The 22,676-nt window shown below is 40.4% G+C and overlaps 1 protein-coding gene across 3 annotated transcripts; it reads right to left on the bottom strand.

The window, feature by feature from the left end:
- Positions 1-5,266: 5,266 nt before the first annotated feature.
- PQLC2L (PQ loop repeat containing 2-like) lies at positions 5,267-22,589 on the bottom strand. 3 transcript variants are annotated; one of them, XM_010584952.1, is made up of 10 exons: positions 22,433-22,589; positions 19,760-19,883; positions 18,455-18,565; positions 18,220-18,355; positions 16,844-16,973; positions 15,628-15,718; positions 13,719-13,843; positions 12,742-12,837; positions 11,503-11,688; positions 5,267-5,446 (listed from the first exon to the last, which is right to left on the bottom strand). In XM_010584952.1, exons 3-10 carry the CDS (start codon positions 18,555-18,557, stop codon positions 5,345-5,347), a joined length of 969 nt encoding a protein of 322 aa, XP_010583254.1. In that variant the 5' UTR covers positions 18,558-18,565; positions 19,760-19,883; positions 22,433-22,589; the 3' UTR covers positions 5,267-5,344. The 3 variants fall into 3 exon arrangements, with proteins under 3 accessions (XP_010583254.1, XP_010583256.1, XP_010583255.1); XM_010584954.1 differs by lacking the exons at positions 18,455-18,565; positions 19,760-19,883; positions 22,433-22,589 and adding an exon at positions 17,112-17,226 and having other exon boundaries at positions 18,220-18,285; XM_010584953.1 differs by lacking the exons at positions 18,455-18,565; positions 19,760-19,883; positions 22,433-22,589 and having other exon boundaries at positions 17,112-18,299.
- Between the last annotated feature and the right edge of the window lie 87 nt (positions 22,590-22,676).

The raw sequence follows: 22,676 nt of genomic DNA, 5'->3' as shown, positions 1-22,676 counted from the left end.
TTGCAACTGAAGGCACAGACGAGTGTTCAATATCCCCATAGCAAAGCAGCATCCACACTTCACCAGAGTGCCCTGAATACGGCCAGACTGCATTACAGCAAAGGGCAGAGGGTAAAGTACCGACTAAAAGGCTGCTCACAGAGAGCTCTGGAGCGGGACACCGTATTTCCAAGAAGCCGTTTTGGACACCGAGCAATTTCTCCTCCAACGCGCCCAAGAACTCTTCTGCATCATCCATTCTTCCCACTTGCAAAACACTTTCTCTCGTTGATATGGAGGATATTTTTAACATCAAGCTCCCATGTAATGGCCAATCCGTCAGGCAGCAAGTGCTGCTGATGGCAAAAAAAAGATGAATTCTGACTAGGTGTTTTCTCCTCCCCTTCACACACTCCTCCCTCTCCTCTCCCCCAGCATTACCCCCCCTTCCTTGGCTTCTTCTGGTCCTTCCCATTATCTCCACTTACTCCTGGTCCTGCAAAAGTCTTTGGTTTTGCCGTAGATACCATGGCCTCAGCGCTAGGGGCTGGTCCTGGAGCAGAGGACCATGTCACCCAGCCCAACCGTTCTGCTCCAGCGTTCCCCCTCTCCAACATCCACACCAGGCGCTCTGCCCCACAGGCTGTGGTGCCTGCGGGAGTCCCCAGCCTTCCTGCAACCTGCCACAGTTTCAGCTCGGTGTCCTACCTCCTGCTGAGCCAATGTCCCCTAAGGAGACGGCGTTAGACTGTGCGAGATGCCTGGCCCATGGGCTGGTGGGTTTAGGACTACCTGGGGTCCATCCATGCCCCACCGCAGACGCTAAGGCTCTGCTCACGCTGCGGTCCCAGTAAGTAACCTGGGCAGCTCCATACGCTGGGCTTCGTCAGAAGAACCGAGTCATTTCACGTACGAGTCGCTTCGGGCCTTATCTACAAGAACTGCCTTTAAGAGGAGAAAGTTCAGGCTGCTGCTGAAGGAAACGCAAAGAAAGTCGCTGAGCTTGCGCTGAGAAATAAAGGCTCATTTCCCAGCGAAGGCCATTCCCTCTGGGTGTGTTAAGACCCTGGAAGAAGTCCTTCAGCTGAACGATGGCTTGGGCTCCAAGAAGAAGCAGGTACAAGCTGTGACCCACTAGCAAGCCAGACAAAATGATGCAATGCTTCTTTCTTCCTGAAGTCTGCAACCTGTCCTCCAAAGACATTTAAAGATAAAATGTGCTGTTACAATAGGAGCCAATTTTGAGGCACGTGATGCTCCTGAGGAACAGTAACTGGTACCTGCCCGACCCTCCACGTAGCAGTGAGAAGTTTCAAGGAGCAGGAGGGGCCCTGCTGTAAAGTCACACCAGCACTTCTGCCGGAGTCAACCAGCGTTTCTTATTTCTCAGTCGATAGTTTAATCTATTTTAATGATTATCAATACTGATGTTGAGTGTAATCACCTTGTCTGATACAATTGCTAGAATCTAAAAGTCAACTTGATTTTAACGGTTTATTGTTAGGAGTATTATTTAGTTGGATTAAACTGGTCTTAATTCCTCTGCAGTCATCATTTAAAAGCTGTTTGGAACACATTACGGCGACTCCTCTCATCACGATATGAATCAATGCCCTGTCTCCATACCATATATTTTCAGCAGCATCTAGCAAGCAGCCACATGGACGGACACCAAAGTACTACAACCTATTAATATTCATGAATCATCCCTACCACCATTAAAATTTCCTTAAAATGCACCACAGCAGTGGTTGGATTTACCTCTCCTGGTGGTGATGGGGCCAATTAACCCCTGACTGTCAGAAGAACGGCTGGGAAATGCCCACGAACCAGGATTTGGAGAAGCTGGGGCAGCCCTCGCTGCAGTACTGAGGAGCTTTCACGGGACGGATCCGGATCTGTCGGAGGAAGCGCTGCGCTGCAGAGGCAGCTCTGGGTGCATCCCCATTGCTTGCCAGGGCTGTCTGTTGCCCACAGCGGCAAAAAAGCCCCAGACATGAGAACCGGGCTCCGCTGGCAGCAGGGATGTCACCCAGGGAGCATCAGCCTCCTGCCTGCACGGCCGCTGTAGGGAGCAAGGGCACATCCACAGCCAAGAGCCGTACCGGCGGCTTTTGGAAAAAAAACCTCTGGATCTCACCCAGACCTCGGCCCCGTAGCAGGAGGGGGCTGCGGACGCAGCGGGGCTGCATCACTGCTCCGTTCCTGGCTGGGTACCAAAACCACATCTCTCCTCCCTCCACGGCAGCGCCGTGCTCTGCTCCCCCGCTCGCGGGGACCACCACCCTCACCCACAGGACCAACAGCCTTCATGTGCAGAGCGTTCATTTCCCGGCCTTCTGCCATTAGGAAAGCAGGGCGAGGTATTTGTGCCGCTGGGGGACTTGCCTGGGCTCGCTTTGGGACGCAGGCACAGCCGGCGCGGGGTGCACGGACCCACCGTGCTCTGGCTCGGTGTCGTGGCATCAGCTCACCGCAGCCACTGGCCCAAGCGTTTTCCGTGTCCTTTCCTTGTTATCCATTAAGTCGTCTTCATTGTCTGTTACCCGAGCACTAATAAAGGCCATTTGAAGGGACCCAGCCCTGGATGTGGGTAACAGTTTCTCAGGGTTCCCTCAGTTAAAGCTTTAAGTACATATTTTTCTTGTTCAAACAAGTGATCAGAACTGATGTGTAATGGCCAGGAGTAACTCCATTCCTGGAAGAATCTTCCGTGGACGATGGAGAACTACGTTAGCTGAATTATTTCATTGATTTGTTTAAAAATAAAGCCCTGGAGACCTTTCAGATGTTTCCTTTAGTTAATGAGATTTCCATGATAGTTAAAAAAATAAAATTAGAAAACAATGCCGTTAATCTTGGATTACATGCAGCATGAGGGAAGAATTAGTAGCATAAAGTGAGAAGATTAAGACACTTTGCTTCCAACAAAGTAGCTGCAACAGAAGCTACATGTCATATTTTCCTGCCTGAGATTAACAAAGAGGTGATCAGGATCTGCCCTTTAGTCTCTAACCTGGTATATTTGGGCAAGGCTCTACCTCCTCCTTCTGACATGGCAGGGTCTGGTTCTGAGAAAATAATTATGGGCTGAGCAAAGGATCACAAAGACCTTGCATCCTAATGGGCGACAGGAAACAGCAGGACAACTGTATGTATTCGATCAGCTCTTGCAGTCAAATAGCTAATTGGAAATAATGTCTTCTCAAGTATAGGTATTTATTTAACTCATATACTAAATATTACATATATATGAACTATCAATAACTAGCTATCATTGCTTCACATTTAAAAAGTTAAAGTATTTTCCATTAAAGGCTCAAATTAAATCACAGTAACTTTACCTACCCCATATTTGGCTGTTCTAATAAACGGCAGTATGAAACGGGGATAAAAAGACATCCCAAAATAAGACTACATATAGTAATAAAAGGGGAAATAATCTTTGACGAAACGATGTAAGAACAAATTCTAACTGCATTAAAAAGTAACAAGTCATGGTTTCAATCACCAGCCAGGCAAGAGTTTGATAATCTCGTGTGTAGAACATATAAATCTGCAAGTACGACAAATTGCATTTTAATTTATGTACTGAAAAGGTTAATTTGTAATACCCCCTACTCGCTTCAGAAATCAGAGCAAACATGTTCTCCCTAAGTACACACTGGGACTAATAAAGTAACCGACTTCACTGGGGTAGATCTTGCATACACCCTCAGCGTCTCGCAGAGCTGTAAAACGTTTCAGAAGTACTTGGCTTTTCACAACACGACTTAGCAAATCCCTTTTACTCAGCTGTTGTGGCACTGCCTAAACCAACACCATCGACGCGGGGATTGCCAAGCAGCATTTTGGGCGGGCGGCAGGGCCGTAAGCCATCCGGACCTACAGAGCCGCTGGAATGGGTTTATCCTTCCACAGCACGCTGTGCCTCTAACACCTAATCCACCATCGCGCAGTCAGTCATCACTTAACAGGATCCAATTCGTTTCTAGCAAGGACACAGAATTCAGTTACTTGTCTAAGTTACTGCTGCAACAGAAGCTGAAATTAAATTTCCATATACAGCAGCAGGGATGAGGTTGCCCCCGCCCCACTCCAGAATCGCCCCAACCCTGTTACATGGGGTGTTATCAGTGGTGCACAAAGTTCTAGAAAAGTTCAGAGAGAAAAATGCTTCATTTTTAGTGTGCACTTTTGGCAGCAATTTAGATATGATCAATTGCACTCATTAGTTCCTTAAAAATAAATTCATTATTTATTAGTTGTTATTATTTAAAAACAAAATTTAAATCACGTCCCTTTAACAGTTACCTGAAATCAAAGGGAAGGAGCTTCATGGTAAGCCCACAAATGTATAAAATGCTCATGTTGACCTTTTTAAAAAAGCAGCCCTTCTGTTCACAAACTTATTTATTGAAGAGTGAATCATTATACATATATTCAATGAAATATTAATAAGAAGTTTATTCTTTGAGATAATTTTATTAAACTTTTCTTCAAACACAACACATTATTGCAAAAAATCCAAATTGCAAGGTATGGTCTCCTCAGTTTCTAATTTTTCTCTGTGGTACTTATCTAAACCAGAAGCTTGCAAAGAAAATGCATGTTGTACAAAAACATTATATGGGGTATATGATGACATACAGTAATTATAATCCTTGGAACACACCAGTATTGATGTATAAATGCTTTAACTCTTAAAAATAAAACGCATAGTGATACTCTGCAACGAGCTGTAAGTGAGGCTCCCACCAACTTACACCAGGATTCTGGTTTTGCATCCATAACAGATCCTCTGCACTGAAGTTACTTAATTATAGGATGTTTTTAATTCAGATGCATACAAAATGGAGTATGAATGAAAAAAGGCCAAGTCTTACCATACAATGCAACTGGACCGAGCAGTCTGTAACTCCAGGCTGGGTTCAAGGCACAGGGGTAATCTCATCCATTGTTTTTAAACCAGCCACGCTACTCTTAACTAGACGTACGTGTTTATCTAAAAATAAATAGTCATCCCATGATATGCACTGTATCATGATGTCAAATAAATATTTCTACAGCACCTATTGCTGTGACTCCGTATCACACTTTGGGGAGAAACAGCTAAAATCAGGGCGGGGGGGGGGGGGGGGGGAATCAGGAAAAAAACCTGTATCTATCCTGAAACAACACAGTAATTATTAAATATTTTATTATTGGCATGTCATTTGCAAATAAGTAATGACAAATTAATGACAAAATAAATAAGAAAAAATAAGTAATAAATTTGGTCCCTAAGCAACTGCAATCTTAACTGTTCGACAAAGTCATCCAAGAGCAAAATCCGATGAAAACAGGAGCCAAATCCAGCACGGCACTAGGCAGTCTCCTCATTCACCAGCAATGGTTCCACTTCCAGTGCTACTAAACCAGATTGTCCCTCCTTGTGCTGACGATACAGGATGAATTGCACAGTCACCTGTTATTTCAGGGTAAGGAAGTAATTAACTAGGATACAGAGGTAGCATTTGCAGTACTTGCTTTCAATTAAAACCAAAATAAGCTGTACAGAATAACAGCAGCCATCCATTTAGTTCTGGCACAGGCTCTGAATACCACAGTCCGCAGAGGAAAGCTTAAAACTTGCTGTATCTAATTCATGTACTGTAGAGTAAGTATTATCCATTTATTTAATCCCGACTGTGGAATTTTCTACATTAGCATATAACCTTTTCCAAATCCTACTTAACGCTCATTGTCCGTACTTCTTTATGGCAAAAAGTTTAATCATATTTTATTTGCAACACTAGAAAAGGGAGCACACAGAAAAATTGTAACTCAAAACTTCAGATCCCCTTGGTTACATGGCTCAAATACACATGAAAATATCCTTTACTACCTCATCCTCGTGCTTGCAAGGGTCCTAAGTGTGAAATTCATTAGCAGCAGAATAGGAATAAGGTTCATTTGGAACAAGGTGGAATCAAACATATTGTCCTGTACTACTCCAGCCTCAGTCGTCTAAATACTGCAGGCTGGGCTGAGGGTGGATGCTGGTAAGGAGAGAAAGTTATTAAAAACTTTTCTTACCAATAGATCAGAAAACAAAATTCTCATTTCCTGCAAAATTCTAGGCCGTTTGATATTTACAGGCACTGACACACAGACAACACTATGACTCAATATTTAAGGCTATTTTCAACATAGAATTGTGCAATTAGACATAATTATTTATTTCTATTGTAAGACAGACCATTGGAAACACTGCTAATCTAAAAAGGATTAACAAGTATGTACTTGTCCTTTTTCTTGATGTCTCCAGCTCTCAAACAATTTTTTTTATTCTGAGCATAGATAGCCTTTAAATAAAAAAAATCAGGGGTGTGCATCTAGAACAGACAGGAGAGAGATTTCTTACTCTTCAGAATTTTTGCTAGACAGTTGAGGAGTCTGATAGTTGAGTACTGAACTTGATACAAAACACTTTGTTTTCTGATAGAAATACCATTTTAAGATACAAAGATATCGTACAAACCTATCCAGCTATGCCCTTCCCTAAGTATTCTTTTCTAAGAAATATGCATAGCATGTTACAGAAGAAAGATTTCCTAGTCACAGAAGATCGATATGGAAATGAGGTGAAATGCAAAGCCGCAGGTACCAGAAGCCTGTCTTCACAAAGAGAAACCATTGCCAGCCAGCAAAGTGGCAATACTCGGTACGGCAGGGTTTCTGGCTCCTACTTTTTCACTCACTTTGGGCACCTTTGGGTTTTTTTTTTCCTAAAAGATGGGAGTGATGTCAGCAGCAGACTATGCTAAACCCAGCATTAGCTGCTATCCAACTTTGACAAAGAAGGCTTTGAGGACAGTAAATGGGTGGAAGCAGGTGTACTAGATGAGGTCAAAGAGAGCCTCCAACATAAGGATCGGCATGAAAGCAGGTTTAAACATATGTGGTGTAGAAACAAGCGGCCATCTGTACACCCAGGCACCTTGTACAAAAGTCCAGTGTGTGCTCATGTAAGTTCAGGTTTTATAGAGCCTGGATCACCACTACTGTTAGACATAAAATTCCCTTTTAAAAATGAAATCGTTTCTCTGGGAGGAAAGTTGACATACAGAATTCTTCCACCAACACTTTAGATCAGTTAAAATAACTTGGCTGGTAGACAATGGTTGTGAGAAGTTTGAGGCTAATGTATGTAATTATTTATAAAAATAAGGAGAGAAAAAAAAAGGCTTTCTGGGAGGCCTGGATGAATGGACAGGAAATTCTCTACATCCTAGGCAGAGCCCCAAGAATTATCCCACCTTCCCAAAGCTTTCCAACATCCCACCTCTGAGGCCCCCCAACTAAAGACTAGACAGGATTTCCTTCAGAGACAGCAGGTCAGCACTCCTTTTTTTAGTATTTCTATAGTATTACGTGGGGAATGCTTTCTTCTTAGAGCTTAGCAAATTAAGTTTTATAGCATATATAGCTACCACTTAAATTTCCTGCCTTCTTCTTTTTTTCTTTTTTATAGGCCTTACTGTACTTGCAGCTGAGCACCTCCCCAAGTCTTAATAGTTGCACCGGTGGAAAAAGACACTGTGAACTGGGAATCAAATTTGCTGAAATCACACTGTGGGCTTGGGACAAGCCTGGGCTCTAGCACTGTGCATTATCACTCTCAGCCACCAAGTTGGCAACAGCAACAGAGCTTTTAAGGAGGAATAAATTATAAACACAAGTTATGTGGAGCTTATCAAACAGTATTTCCAGAATATGTTTTTGTAGCATACATACTCAGCTGCTCATATTTTTAAAATAAATGCTAAACTGCCAAGACTACTTAATATAGAAACTAACTTGCTGCTCAAGTCTGACTTTCTGAGGGAAACTTTAAGACCTAAGCATGCAGACAGCCCAAAGTAGAGGAGACAACCAAACTGACTTCTCAGAGTAAAGTTCATGACAGCCACTAAGCTACTGTATTAAATTTGTTTCATTAAATTAAACAATTTAATGACAACTCAAAAATTGAAACAGTTTTGAGACAAAAGCAGTTATTTACAGGAGCACAGAGAATAAGTTGTACATTTGGCTGGGAAACTCTCCTGGCTGAATTGTCAGGTCAGACTTATATTCTTTGCACAGTGTAATTAAATTACAAAGCGTGATGTTTTGTAGAAGTATATAATGGATACCAAATGGTTGCCCTGCAAATCACAAAAGGTGCAAGAGAAGAGTCTGTGTACAACAGCTTGGCTCTTGCTGAATATACTTTGGCTACCCAGTTAACAACCTGGCTACACTTAATGAAAAGAAGTACATGTGCAGGATTTGAACACAGTTCTCTGACAATAGGGTGATGTCAAATAATAACAAAAAAAAGGCAAAAATCTTGGTAAAGGGCTTTGTCTGAACTAAACACAAAGCAGAGTTGTTTGGTTTTGGTGGGAGCAGGGGAGGAAGGAAGCAGGGTGAAAGAGCATAGTAGACTTACAGAAATGGACCAAGTTTTCTGGAAAACCTTGCACTAGATTCAGTCTCTTAGAAACTTCGTGATAGCGGCTGCTACAAGTCTAAGGGCAGAACTGCTCATCAACTGAGCTAGTGTTTTAAAATACGTAGTACTGCATCCTTGTGTACAAGTGAAGCATTAAGTAATCATCCACATAAAATAAAGCTCTAATAAGGCCCACCATGGAACCCTATAGCAGGCAAACCTGGACTAAGCATCTGACTGACAAGGCACCCTATCAGGCCCACTTAAACCCCGACCGTCGTGGTTTCTTGAGAAACTCCAACCACCTTCCACTGCAAAACGGCAGTTGGAAGGAAACATTTACTGGAAAACAAAATCATGTCGAATTTATAATTCAAATGTGTAATGCTATGAAACTCCTCTTAAAATGAAAAGGAGGACAATTCATACTTTACAAGTAATTGGACACTTCCATTATTTATCAAAAATAACTGGCTTATTGTGCAACCAAATAACTTTAACTGTAGACACCAAAGAAACAGGATGACTGTTATCCTGTTAAACCAAGCCGAAACAACTCCAGTGTAATCCTGCACTAAGTAATGCTGGAGCTGCTGTTCCAGCTATGATCAGGAGTCCATTTGTTTCTAAAAATAGTCAATGCCGGCTGTGTCAGATGGAAGCAACAGAATACTGCAGTAGACACAGAGTAAGTGAACTCTTAATCCTGGCTTGGACCTTGAGAAATGAGAGTTTATTTTCCACCTAATGAAAGTCCGGCCACTATCAGGAATAAAGTCTACCAGAATTAGGCAATTTCTGCAACTACTCCTCAAAACAGAGATTGTCTGTTACACAAATAATCAATTATGAAACACCTCCCTTTTAGAAATTGCGACTTTTTGGTTTAATTCCTCTGTTTTCCAAAACCAAGGTGATCCTGTTCTTTGTTTTCTGATCTAACGTGACATACCAGTTTGTTAGATTTTTCATTTTCTTGCTTGGCAAGAGACAGTAATGAAGCTCTCTTTTTAAAAGCATTGACTTCCTTACCTTCAGGGCTTCTCAAAGCAGGAGGTCTGCTTTTGTTTTCTCTTGATTACAAATACATCATACATTTTCAGCTAACACTATATACTTGACTAGATTCCTATAAGCTCCCCAACCTGATTTGGAAGCATCTGTTTTCAATATAATTTGAACTGGAGGACTATTAGCAAGATTGGATTCAGACTCCAATCAAGACAGAACCCAGAAATGAATGTCATGTGCACACTGGCACTGCAATCCTGGGGCAGGGCTCAGGGAGGGGGGAGGTTTGTGGTCAATATAAAAGTTCCTTTTCAGAGTACATCATAGCAAGGCATCTGCAAATATGCACGTAATGTACTGTAAGGGTCATCAAGATCAAGTTCTAGGGTTTTTTTGGGTAAATAAATACTGGCTGGTTTATGTTTCCAGCTGGGGGGCTGGGGGCGGAAGAAAGAACGAGTCACTACTTCGTTCATGGAACAAAAGGTCCGAGAGCTCAAACCAGCCACATGGGCTGGCTAGCGACCCTGAATCCCTACAGTCTGCTCACGCAAAAGAAACAGCATTGTCTCATAAAAGATAAAACTACAATTTATTTCAAAACGGGCCACGAACCACAGTTTAGTCTCACCACTGTAGTGGAGTATTGCATTCCCACGATGTAGAATGTTTTACTAAACTGCCCACTTAAATCGCCATGGCTGGAGACACAAAAAGCACAGATGGCTATTCTGAATGACAGTATAATTTAACAGTCCATACATAGGCCAGGGTCAGCTGTCCCATCGCTAGTCTAATCGGAGTGGCTTATGAAATTACTTTAATCAGAAAGACAAGACTGATGCCTGGGAATCATAACTTCTGGAACTGTTCCAGGTAAATCTGGTAAAGAACTTCCTTTTAATATGGAACGGATTAACACAGTATGCTTCAGCATGGTCCTGAAATCACTCTTCATTTTATCCTGTTTTATAGTTTGAGTTCATGGAGCTAAGTACCAAGATGTTTTCAGACACAAACCCAAAATTCTGACTTCAGGAAAAATCAGAAAATCTCCTCTTTGTACTCTTTTAAGTGAAAATACAAGCTACAGTAACAAAACAGGTGACTATGAACCTATAGTGAACAGTAAGACCAAGTACCACCACATTACTGTTCGCTAGGCTTTTGAAGCAAAAGTACAATAGTACTCTAAACATTTTGCTTTAACTTTTTGATCACAAGATGCTAATGCTCAATCTAGAAAGAGCACGTCTAACAGTAACTAATATACTGTGGGCCTCTTATGTATGTCCCCTGAATATAAGAACAAAAATTTACAGTGTTTTAAGTTTGCTCAGGACTTTCAAGAAACTGGCATACAAATCTAGATAACTGTGTAGTTGACTAGCCCTTAGCATGACTTAATGAGCATAGCTGCTGGATTTCAGAGGCACTCAGTGTCTCAATGCATCTGATTTTGCCCCGAATTATGCGATTAAGGGTAGCTGCAGCATTTCTTTGCTAAGTGCTATTTTCTGAAACTAAGTTTGCCAAAACCTCATTGTTTGTCTCTGACGTTAATGCAATCTTGCAATAACACTTAAAATTTAACCAAATCCTCAAAGCTATAATTCTGTATTTGCATTTAAAAACAAGCAGGCTTGAGATCTGTTGTGGGTTTTTTGTGTGTTTGGGGGGTTTTTTTGGTTTTGTTTTTTTTTTTTACATTTATCAGACAGCAAACCTAAGAAAAACAGCACAATGTGTAACAGCCCCCCCCACAACTTATAGTATACTGCATATTGGCTACAAGATATAAATTAACCTGTGCAATGTAGCTTTAACGTAGATATTTTCTACAAACTTGTTATTCTTATCAAGAATTATTATTATAAAAAGCATACAAATTATTGTTCAGAAAGAAGATTTTATGATCAGGTTAGAATCACAGAAAAAAATTCGATTTAAAAAAAAAATCAACTTGATTTCTGATCTACTTATTAGCAAGCCTATCCTGAGAAACTCTAGCTATAACAGAAAAAGGATACAAAAATGTCTAGAAACAAAACTCCAAAGCTCCCAATGAGCCATGGAAGATGGTGTAAAAAGTAGAGGGCCCGGAAGGATTCAGTAGCTGGCATCTTTAAAACAAGACTCAGTCCATATGTACAGTTTCCCATCATGGCTAATGCAAACAGCAGGTAAGAGGTGCCTTCTGTTGATCTTCTTCGGAACTAAATACAAAGAATTTTTCACAAATACAAAGAAATGTTAAAATATGTATCACAGTAGCCAGTTATAGATATTTGTGGTGGGTTGACCCTGGTTGGATGCCATTTTTTGGGACCCTCGTTTGGCATTTTGTACTATAACACATCCAAAGACTTTCAGTCATTCTTGTCCATCTCTTCCTGGGCTCTGAATCCTCCACCCTTAATACTTTCAGCACCTATCACTGTAAACTATGGAAATTGTTACGCTTCTTAGAAGCAGCTCCAGTTAAAGTAATTTTTATGTAAGTGCAAAGCAGCAAGGATAATCTGCTTCCAAATGATATTTAGTTCTTAAGAAATCTGTTGCTCTATCAGCCTGTTTAGTAGACCTTTTTGAAAATACTGTGGTATTCCAGCTGTGAAGGAAAAGGTACAGGAGGAATATGAATAGGCTTGAAAATGAACTAATCATTTCAATCAATTAAAATGCTTGTATACAATTGACAATGTAAAACCTTCTGGTCTTTTGTTGTGTTTGGTTTTTTGGGGTGGGGTTTTTTTCTTTTGCTTTGTTTTGTTCTTAAATATACTGGTAGTGAAGAGGCTGTGGGGGGGGAAAAAAAAGCCAGTAATGGCATCTTTGTGAAAAGGGGGTAAAATTCCAAACTAATTTCCCTCTAATTCTAACTTTTGATCCCACAGTTGGTTTCTTAAGGTACAATAGTTTGGAGAAGGAAAAGGGGAGATATCACTTGCTCACGACAACAATCATGGAAAGCATGTTTCCGCTCATATCTGGTAAATCCAACTGTAAATACTTCAATTCCTCTTCCCTTGCCTATCAAACCTCTTCCATCAGTCAAAGAGCACCATTTTCCTAAAACTCTCACCATGCTCCTCTGAATGGGAAAAAAAAAACCAAACCATTTTTTTTCTTTACCATATCAGACACTCACAAAAGCAAAGTAGGCTTTTGAGCTCAAGAGGGCTCACTGTTAGGGAAAATCCGACATCTAAAGCAACAGAGAGCATTTTGTAAAATACACAAGTATACTTAGCCAAAAACCTACTTACATTTGTATACAGCTGAGGAAATCTACTTCCCAAGTAAAACACACAGGATATATAGCCACAAATGAAGCCTGACATTTCAATCATATCAAGAGAGTTCTGAAAAAGAAAGGTACATATATTTTGGCAAGAATGTTTTCAGGCATTTCAGAGGATTAAACTGAGAGTCCACTGGCTGACTTTCTGGACAGAACTCCTTTCAAAGCAGTTCAGTGCTGCTCTTCAAATGACCAAAGAGGGTTAGAAAGGGTTTGATCTTTTCTCGCAACAATGCACACTGCTGCGTCATAGCCATGACCGAGATCAAAACTAGTGCCGGGCTTTAGGATACGACACTAATATCAATCCACTCCTCCTGCTAAAAAAGCCTGGGCACAATAATTCAAACCAAAACTACGAACTGTAGCTAGGGCCACTAAAAAAATGAATCGTCCTGTCTGGAGGAAGCAAAATACTCATTTTTCATAGTTTAAGAGTTGTTCGTTTTCTCACTCTAGCTGTGTTTTGAAAATAAGCTGCTTCCCTGCTGGGCAATGTTGCTGGATTACAATTATTTTACTGGCATTAGTATGAAGGCCATCAAATTGCTAGAATAGCCTGTGAACTTTCCTGCTGAAATGACAGCAGCAGCAGGTACAATTGTAATTTTCCACTTTTATTGATTTCACTTGTGACTGTGTAGTCTCTACATGGATGTCTACAGTACTTAACACAAGCAGAAACACAACACGTATACATGTTATTTCACAGAGCAGCACAGGGACAGAATAAGCCCGAAACACAGGAAGCTGAAGCAATTTTCTAACTTCTTTATTTTGGGATGCATGGTCCATAGATAAAAGATCCACACAGTGCCACATTATGATTTCTAAATCATTGTTAAAAACACCATCCAAATTTCTTTAAAGCTCAGTGTACACAATCTTTTCAAGACACGTTTGGGTGGGATTTTGTTTGAATGGAAGCAGGGAAGAACTTACATTACTTCTTTCGATTACTGTATTCTGGTCTTGGTTTCGTATTAACAGCTGACAGAGTAAAATAACACACAGTGCTATACACACCATGATCCAGGTTATACAGAAATTCTTCAGGCTTTTGCTGCCTACAATGACATACAAACAAATTAGCTGAAAAATAACATCTGCTGTTGATTGGAGGTTACTTTTTGTTTGCAGTATAACTACGTAAATTTAAAGGTACAATTTCATGTATCATTTTCTTGGCAGCAATGTAAGTCCACCTCTTTCTTCTGGGCTCTGTGTCCACCCCTGCTCACTATCATAGTTGTGCTGTGTCTTTGTGCAACAACCGATGGTAGCAGTGCAGGAACGGGACAGGAACTCCTTGAACAGTCATTGTTAATGACAGAAAATTGTCATACTTGGCTTATCTCTTATATTAACTCCTAATAGTTTATGATTAAACAACAGTTGAGAAAGAGAAAACTGCTAAGTAGAATAGAATGTAACAGTTTCTTTCAACATATCTTGATTAAAACCTGCAAAAGAAGGATATTTGAAATTTAAATTAACAAAACTAGCTCTAAGATAGATATGTAATCTAAAGTGCTGTGCTGGACCAGTCTCTATGTCCATGGTTAGCTAGATACCGAGCCTTACCAAGACTCCAATATTCAAGGACACAGACTCCATACAGCAAGACTCAAGAGACACCTACAAGACAACTTGAAAATGGCAGACAATCCTACAGAACTCTGGAGCTACGGTACCTTCTGTATCTGTAAGATGCTGGTAAAGTCCTGCAGTCGCTGTTACCAGTGGGACAAACTGTTGTATGGCATTAGTAAGTCTGCCCTAAAGACCTGCAGGGCTAATTACACAGGCTTAGTAGTGCTGGTCCACAGGCTGCACCTTGGGATGCAAAATTGACCAACTTGTCTAGGGTAACTGCTCCAGAACTGGGTACTGAAAAGTCCTCTTTTGCAGCTTTAATCACAGTACCATTCCCCCCTCTCCAGCTACGCAAACCATTGAGCTGCAACAGGCACTGGCAGTTAAAATGTACAAAAGCTTGTGTTTGTTTTCAAGAGTAGGCAGCAGGAAGGAAATATCTTCAGCACTGACCTATCTCCAGGTTTATTATCAGTTCCATATTGAATGAATCTGCTTTATCCCTATTTAGTCTGCTGGGCAGGCATCTGTTTTACTTCCGCTTTTTTTTTCCCCTGCTTTCCCATGGGTTTTTTTTGGTTTTTTTTTTTTTTTTTTTTTTTAGATTGATGAGTTAATGTTTTTGATTTGATACAATGTGAACAGGGCTTTCTGCCTTCCATTTCAGTCAAAACAGTAGTCCACTGGTAGGCTGAATACTACAACTACTGCCAGGATTTTATGAAGCATAACTCGAGTAATTTCATTCCCCTTGAATATGTTTTTTAACTACATGTATTGAAACAGAACACATGAAGATGTCAAGATATTTTATGCTATAAGCAAGTGAAGTCCGGTTTCAATCAACATGGAGCAAACTAACTGAACCACACAAAGAAATAATGCTTGCTTTCAACTTATACATATATTTAGATAGCTGTAAGTAGATAGTAAAACCATGGAGTAAGTTAAAATATGGAACTGGATTCCACAAAACTATTGCATTTTTTATGTCTATATAAACTGAAAGTATTACACGGAAAATATTTACAGATACTATGTGGGTAAGAAAAGAGAAGAGAAAGGAAGAGAAAGTGTAGGATTTTCACAAGAGCCTAAGAAAACTGGAAGCAATAGGCCTAACAACTTCAACCAGAATTTGTGCACTCTATTTTTTGATCCCTCTGAAAAAAAAATTATGTAAACACTGTAGAAAATATCAAAGTAAAGACTGTGCTACAATATGAAGAATATTTTAATTGTTGAAAAACCTTACATTTTGTCATCTTCTGATTCTTCAGCTTATAGTAGACAAATTGTGAAATCATAATTACATCCATGTTAACATAAAAAATGGCAGTGACAATCTGAAAGAGAAGATACATTTGCTTGTTCAGTATACAAATACTTCAAAATACCTTAACTTAAATGTATAGAAATTTTGCTTCATAATCATAATATGAATGACAAATACCAAAGCACTCTCCCCCCAAAAAAAGAAAAAGAAAGCATTTCCAGTACAAAACAAGTTAGACCACTGTAGATGAATGCAGTGTAAACCTTACAAAACAGGGACTTGCTGACACAATCACAATAGTTGGTCATTTTCCAGGATGCATAGCACAAATTCCTACCTGGGCAGACTGATAAATCCTTCCTGCCCAGAAGCTTAAGTCTGCTCCACCTAGTTTCCCAGCACTTTGGAAGCTACCTCTCTTACTTAGTGCCTTTTATTTCAGCAAGACAAAACCAACATTCTCTTTTCCCCTTTTCGTAATGGGGAGATAGAACGGTTAGCGCCACACGTTAAGTTGTAAAAGAGAAGACAACTCTGTCCATCCTTGGGTCCATCTCCAGCTTGTGAAAACTTCTGCAGGTGACTGACACATACCTCTTTCTCTTTTAATTAAGAGTCAAAAATAAAAACTGCAGATAAGAAAGTTTCAGACACAATTAATGTATTGCTGAAAATGACTGTTTCTTTCAGAGAAACCCTCCCTCTAATGAAGAAAATATATTTTCAAATTAGTCAGACACTAACAGCTTTGAACTAGTATTTCCCTGTTAATAAACAATTTTCTTAAAAAAACAAACAAACAAGAGGAAGTTTAAAGAGTAGCTGCCCCAAAACAGCTTGATCTATTACAAGCTAAACAACACAACTTCCTTCCAGCCCCTTCCAGCCCTCTGCAAGCTTACTTTGAAGCCAAAGCTCAAATTAAAATTCCCCACTTCATTCATCATCAAGTAATACCCAGTAAGTCCCTTTGAATGTTAATTACGAGTGTGAAATTACTCCTATAACACGTAACAGTATCAATGTAAATATTTGGGAAATTATGACTTATTTTACAGACGATAGATCTGTGAACAGAACACAAAACTATTTTATTCCCCAATATGTACTTCACTGTGCAATATTAAGTTATCCTAGACTTTAAAGAGACAGTTTGAAAAGAATAAATCAAAAAGTAGGAATATTGACAGATTACCTGAATTGGCAATTGATTTGTTAAATAGCAGCCTATGAAATTTGTAAGATCTCCAGCTATCCAACACAGCAGAAAGCCCAAAGACAGCGCTTGATCCACTCTTCCATTCTGACAGGCAACGTAAATTTGACTGGCACAAATTCGAGAAGTAATTGTAAAATAGTATAAGTAAAAAATGTTTAATATGTTCAGAAGTACATTTTTCAAAATCTGAATAAAGATTAAAACTCTAGCCACAAGAGACTTATCACAGCAATACTCCACTTACCTTTTGAAGAAGAACTCAATATCACTATAGCTCACCATGTCTTACTCTCACATAACAAAAGACTCAAATCACAACCTCATTACTGCTTGCATGTGCCCCTTTTTTGTGGCCTGCACTGAACTACAATTTTCTGGTCACCAGACCTATGCCATAAGCATTTTATATTCATTTGCTGTAAATACCAGCCTTTAAAATATTGAAATAAGAAAACCACTGTTATTTAACATAGAAGGGCTAAGAATGAACAAAGCTGCTAAAAGAGCTGACGACTACACTTATGCCTCTAAATTGGAGAGCTATTATTCACGTTCACAACAGGGACTACGAAGCAATCCCAAATGTGAGTCCATTAGACATATCTTGATGAATTCCATGCTCACTAACATGACAGTTTTAATGTAAAGCCCCCTTTCAACGAATATTTCAACTAATATTTTTGAAGCTCAACAGCTTACTATGAGTGGTTTTATTTTGCTTGATTTCCATAGCCTTTTTACTAGTTCAGTAAATTATATCCCCCTTATGGGGACAGACTTTGGAGTCAATCCCATTTTGTTTCAGGCATTTTCACCTGCTGGGAGCATTTCTACTTTTCCTTTGTCATCTCCTATCTACATATTTGAAACCTGAACCCAGTGCCAGCGACCAAACAGCAACTGATTTAGCACTACTGAAGTGCTAACTCATGTGCTGCTTCTGACCTTCTCCCAGTCCAAATTTCGTTGGCAGGAGCCAGCACAACAGTACCGGTGACATAGCATGTGGTTTAAATAAACACTGAGCCAACTTCTGCTGCAAGTGTGCCTGCGCGTGCACACACATCTCAGGGTGGAGAAGATAAGAGAGAAGAGGTGATTTATTCTCATTTGCTCTAAGTGGCAGAGATTAGTGTCAAGTCAGTACAACAGAACAGTACATCAAGCTCATTTGTCAACCACCAAATATTTTTGCAAACATGAACAACATGCTTCTCTGGCATATTATATCTGTATTATGCAGACAGAGAAACATATCCAAGATAAAATAAAAAAAAGGCAGCTTTTGAAAAAGGCTTCAGGCAAGATTACTCATGTTTGAATCTGAGGACTGCTTAAGATTTTAAACTTACGGTAGTGCAGCAAACAGAAAACAGACAATGGAAATCAGTCCTATGACAACGCTCCAATACTCCCACGCATTCTCAACACATTCTTCTAGTAGATGCCAAATCCATGGTGTTCCATTTATGCACAATCTCCTATTCTCTATTGGGGAGATATTGAAAGCATGTGTATACAGCTGAGAAGCCATCATTCCTGGACCGAGATTCAATTTCAGAAGTTTATTTCTGCCTCCATTTTTACCGCATGCAAATCCGCAAATCCGTTTACCAATGCTGAATATCCTCTGTGAAAAGACCTCTGCATCCAGACGGATGCTTGATATCACAGTTATTTCCAATCTCATAAACGAACCTGCCAAATTCAAAGAAATAAACATAGCCAGTGTGAATAAGACATTAACAGTACAATGCTTGCTTATATTTATTGCTTACAGAAGAGAAGTTAGACTTCCAAGAAAGAAAAATACTTCGCGGTCCATCGCATTCATTAGCTCTTGACAAATATGCAACACTGCAGATTTATATCACTATAGCATTCTAGTCTGAGGTTGTGTTAGACTAAGACTGCCAGTTACACTAAGGTGCCAGCATTCTGCTACAGGGTAAAGTAAGCCAAGCCATTTATTTGCACTTAAGACCAAAACTCTGATTTTCATGTTCAACATTATGCCAATAAAGTAACAGTACTTTATTTAACGGTACTAGCCCAGATTCTGAACACTCTTCTCACACTTAAAAAACATAATGTTGCTTTCTATGCAACTAACTTCAGGATAATGTTATGAAAAACAAGTCAGTCACGACTCAGATTCCAGACAAGCTCTAAGGTCTACTTGAATCTAGCTAGCCTGTCAGACTAACCAGTGATTCAACATAGTGTCAAACAGTTTGTATTATTTAATACTCCAGAGGAAAGATGGAAAGCATAAGAAACTTGCAGAAGGCAAACGTAGGGTACCGCCACCCCCAAAATCCCCAGAATGAAACATAATAGTACAATGCGGCTTAAATTTTGAAGCAAGGGAGGGTTGGGTTTGACCTTTAAAAATATTTTCTTGTAGCCAATTATAATAATTCTGGTATTTTTTGTTCCTGCTGAAATATCCATCCTATTTGAAATGTTAATATTTACTTAGAGGGCTAACCACTACAAAAACGAAGAAAATTTTAACAAAAAATGCAGAATTATCTATTACTATTCCTCGAAACTTCCTGCTGACAAAACCCAGCTGATACATTATCATCAGAATGAGTAGGTTAAGTCCTCTGAACATTAATAATTCCTCATACAGAAGAGTCTAAAATCAACTAGCTATTAAGGAAAAAAGCCAGAGCAAATGCACTGTTTAAAAAAAACCAAACAAAATAAGTACTATACTAGTAGGTTCACTTGGGGACAGGGCTTGGAAGGGCTGACAATATTCCCTTTCTGCAACATAACATGTTGGAGCCACCCTCATTATGCATCAAACTACTCTCAAATCTTGATAAAGTTTCGCAAAGTTTGTTTTCATAGAGCATCATTCACTGTAAAGTTAGGACTCACTTTGCTAGTCGTCGAGAAACCTGCTTTTTCTTTCCATGAGACTTCAAGTATCCACGGCATTAAAAGCTGGAACAAGTTTTCTGCAGAAACTGGCTGCCTCTCAAGAGAACCGTCATCATTGGACCTAAACCAATTAAACGATAAAGAAAGAAGATGTATTCATACACTGAGAATTCACCTTAACCTATTAGATATATTCAGCTTATACTGGTGAAGTTATTAGACTTTGTAGCTATCTTTGAAAACAATTTTTAAAGTTAAAAAAAAAAAAAGTTGCAAGTAATCTTTCAACTAAGTTTCCCATTCTGGTACTCTGCAGCTGAGCAGGGTTTTACCACCCACTAAAACGGGAGAAACATCAAAGCACACATACTACTTAGGAGGCAGGTTTTAGGCATGAACTTGCAATCATTCATAAGCTTTGTAACAAAAACCTTATACATTTTATTAAGCTTCATCCCCAAATGCCCATTTCAAGATAAGCAAAATATGTCAGATGTAAAAAAAAAAAAAAAAGAAAAAAAAAGAATATGGTATTTGTATTTTAAAAGCATGTCTGAAAAATTAGGTTTAACATGGTATTTAAAACCATGTCTGAATATCATAACTGCAGTTGGACTCACGCATGCAAAAGTTCTCTTACAAGATCAAGGACTATGTGGCAGCAAGTCTAAACAAGGCAATTCAGACTCAACCACCTGATCTTATGCTATACCCTGCTCCAAAACCCTGCAGCTATTATGGAAAACCAAACAGTTTAAAAAGTGGTGGGAATTAGACAGGCCACTTACACTTCCCAGATGACGGAAGACTTGAGCTTTGGCCTCCTGCCACACAACATACTTAACACATTTAAAGCATGTGGATATTCTTGGGTTGTTATTACTTAACATTTATACAGCAGAATAATGTTTGTGTTGCCTGTCCTTGTGACTGTATTTTTAATCTTACAATAATTGCTATTTTTCTTAAATCCCCAGTAAAATACTCTGTCCTAGTAAGAGCCCGATCACCAAAACCAGCAATTCCAGCAGCGGCTAGAACAACTGGGTGCCATCAACTGAACATATCGGCCACAAAAGCTGAACTCCTCCTGCCATTGCTGGGAAGGCAAAAGGCAATGGTGTCTGTGTTTGATCTTCAGTTATTTTCACACCTGGACTAGGTGTGCCATATTAGGATATAGCCTTCACCAAATAAGCTATGTCTTCTGACACTAAAGCACTTCATAACTACACCTTCAGCTCAAAAGAATAAAGGTGTTTGAGCTAGGCCAATACAGATGGTTCCCTCCCCCAATATGTTGAGTCTTCCAGAGAGATCTGAAATTTTCCTCAACATTTAAAAAAACCCCTTCCACTTCTCTTTCGTTGCATTAAATGGTTCAAACCTGAAAAGAGGATAAGGAGACTGCTATGACATCTCTTTTCTTCCTGTCGTATTTAAGTTGCCAATGATGAGAAAAGAAAATAATATTAAAAGGTGATTTATGGTCCTATAACAATTCCTTGCCTGCAACCTCACATGCTTTCTTAGATTAATGCCCAAATACTAGTTACTACCATTTGGAAAAGTTATAGTAAAGGTATTCTTTTCACAGGAGAGTGAACCTGGAACCTTGACATCATACCTTTCTGAAAAGTTTTAGTGTTTGCCTAGCTAGAAGTAAAACCATTATGGCGCAAGATACTTAGTAAGAAGGAATCAGTAGCTTAAGGCTCCTGTTTGGACACTCTTTTTCTTATTTGAATACTTTATTCTGGAGTAAAAACGTGCAAACAGAAGTAGTCAATGGTTTAAAAGTGAAATCCACTTCATTAAGAATAGCTTCACAGTGCAGACGAGGAAAAGCAAGCTTTCCCTGGAACCGGGGAGACTTGCTGCAGATTCTCTGCCTCCCCAGCTGCCAAGCTGCCGTGAACATCCATGCGTTCTGGCTGCTGCATGTTCCTGGATGTCAAATAACGAGACATTGCTAGTAATGTGTAAAGATGTCAGATATGTGTGTTTGGCAGATTTGCAAGTTCTCTAAACAGCAGCTAATAACAGCCTGAAATCTAGAAGGATGTTCAGTTGTACGGTATTCATAACTTAATTACTCTTGGGGGAAATGAAAAAAACCAAAAAAAGTGGAGCTAAACTAAGGAGTAATTCAGGGCTTCTTCAAACGCTTCCCAACGGTAACCAGGTGATCGCGTTTTGTCTCCAGCTATTCTCTAAATGTATTTTTACACACTCCTGATTGTGAACGCCGCCTCTTCAGAGCCGGTGACCAAATTTTACCTAGAAACCAAGCCCAGTTCTCACAGAACACTTCCAACTTAGCTTATAAAAAATAATAATAATAAAAACACCCCAACAAAACATAAGGAAGCGTCTTTCTTCAGGAGAGTCCAGCTGCCATCCCAGCCCTAAAGCCCCCGGGGGAGCACCGTCCCTCGGGGGAAAGCGGGTCCAAGAGGCAGCGGCTGCTTGTGGGGCCTTCTGCAGACCCGGGGTGCTCCGGGGGAAGGGGTCTGTCCCCCCCGTACCCCCGGACGGTGACGGTACTTGGTCATCAGAGGAGAAACGGGAGCGGGGAAGGCAGCGTTAAAGGAATCCCGATAATGGCGGAGGGGGCTCGGCCTGTGCGGGGAGGCGAAGACACGCACCCGAGCGGGGGCTGGCACCGACCTGACGAGGCTGTGGCTGTGGCGGCGGCTGCTGCTGCTCCGGGGATCCGGCCGGGCGCGGCGGTCGGTCGGTTTCACCACACGGAAGGCCCTGCGGACAGGGAGCGGGTTTAAACTCCCGCGCATCGGCGGCCGCCACCCGCCGGAGAGGAGTCGGGGGAGCCCGCCACCCACCCGCGGCAAGGCGGAGAGACGGACGGACGGACGGGCGGGAGAGAGGGCCGGGCCGCCGGCCCTCCCCTTCC

The sequence above is a fragment of the Haliaeetus leucocephalus genome, unplaced genomic scaffold, assembly GCF_000737465.1.
Source record: "Haliaeetus leucocephalus isolate CR32 unplaced genomic scaffold, Haliaeetus_leucocephalus-4.0 Scaffold1014, whole genome shotgun sequence".
Taxonomy (NCBI): domain Eukaryota; kingdom Metazoa; phylum Chordata; class Aves; order Accipitriformes; family Accipitridae; genus Haliaeetus; species Haliaeetus leucocephalus.
The sequence above is the reverse complement of the archived record's forward strand: the minus strand, read 5'-3'. Positions and strand labels throughout refer to the sequence as shown.

Coding starts and splice junctions, on each gene's coding strand:
- PQLC2L (XM_010584952.1), bottom strand. CDS start 18,557: ATGAGATTGGAAATAACTGTGATATCAAGCATCCGTCTGGATGCAGAG. Junction 18,356..18,454: donor GATTTGCGGATTTGCATGCG/GTAAAAATGGAG, acceptor TCTCCCCAATAG/AGAATAGGAGATTGTGCATA. Junction 15,719..16,843: donor CAAATCAATTGCCAATTCAG/GTAATCTGTCAA, acceptor CTTCTCTTTCAG/ATTGTCACTGCCATTTTTTA.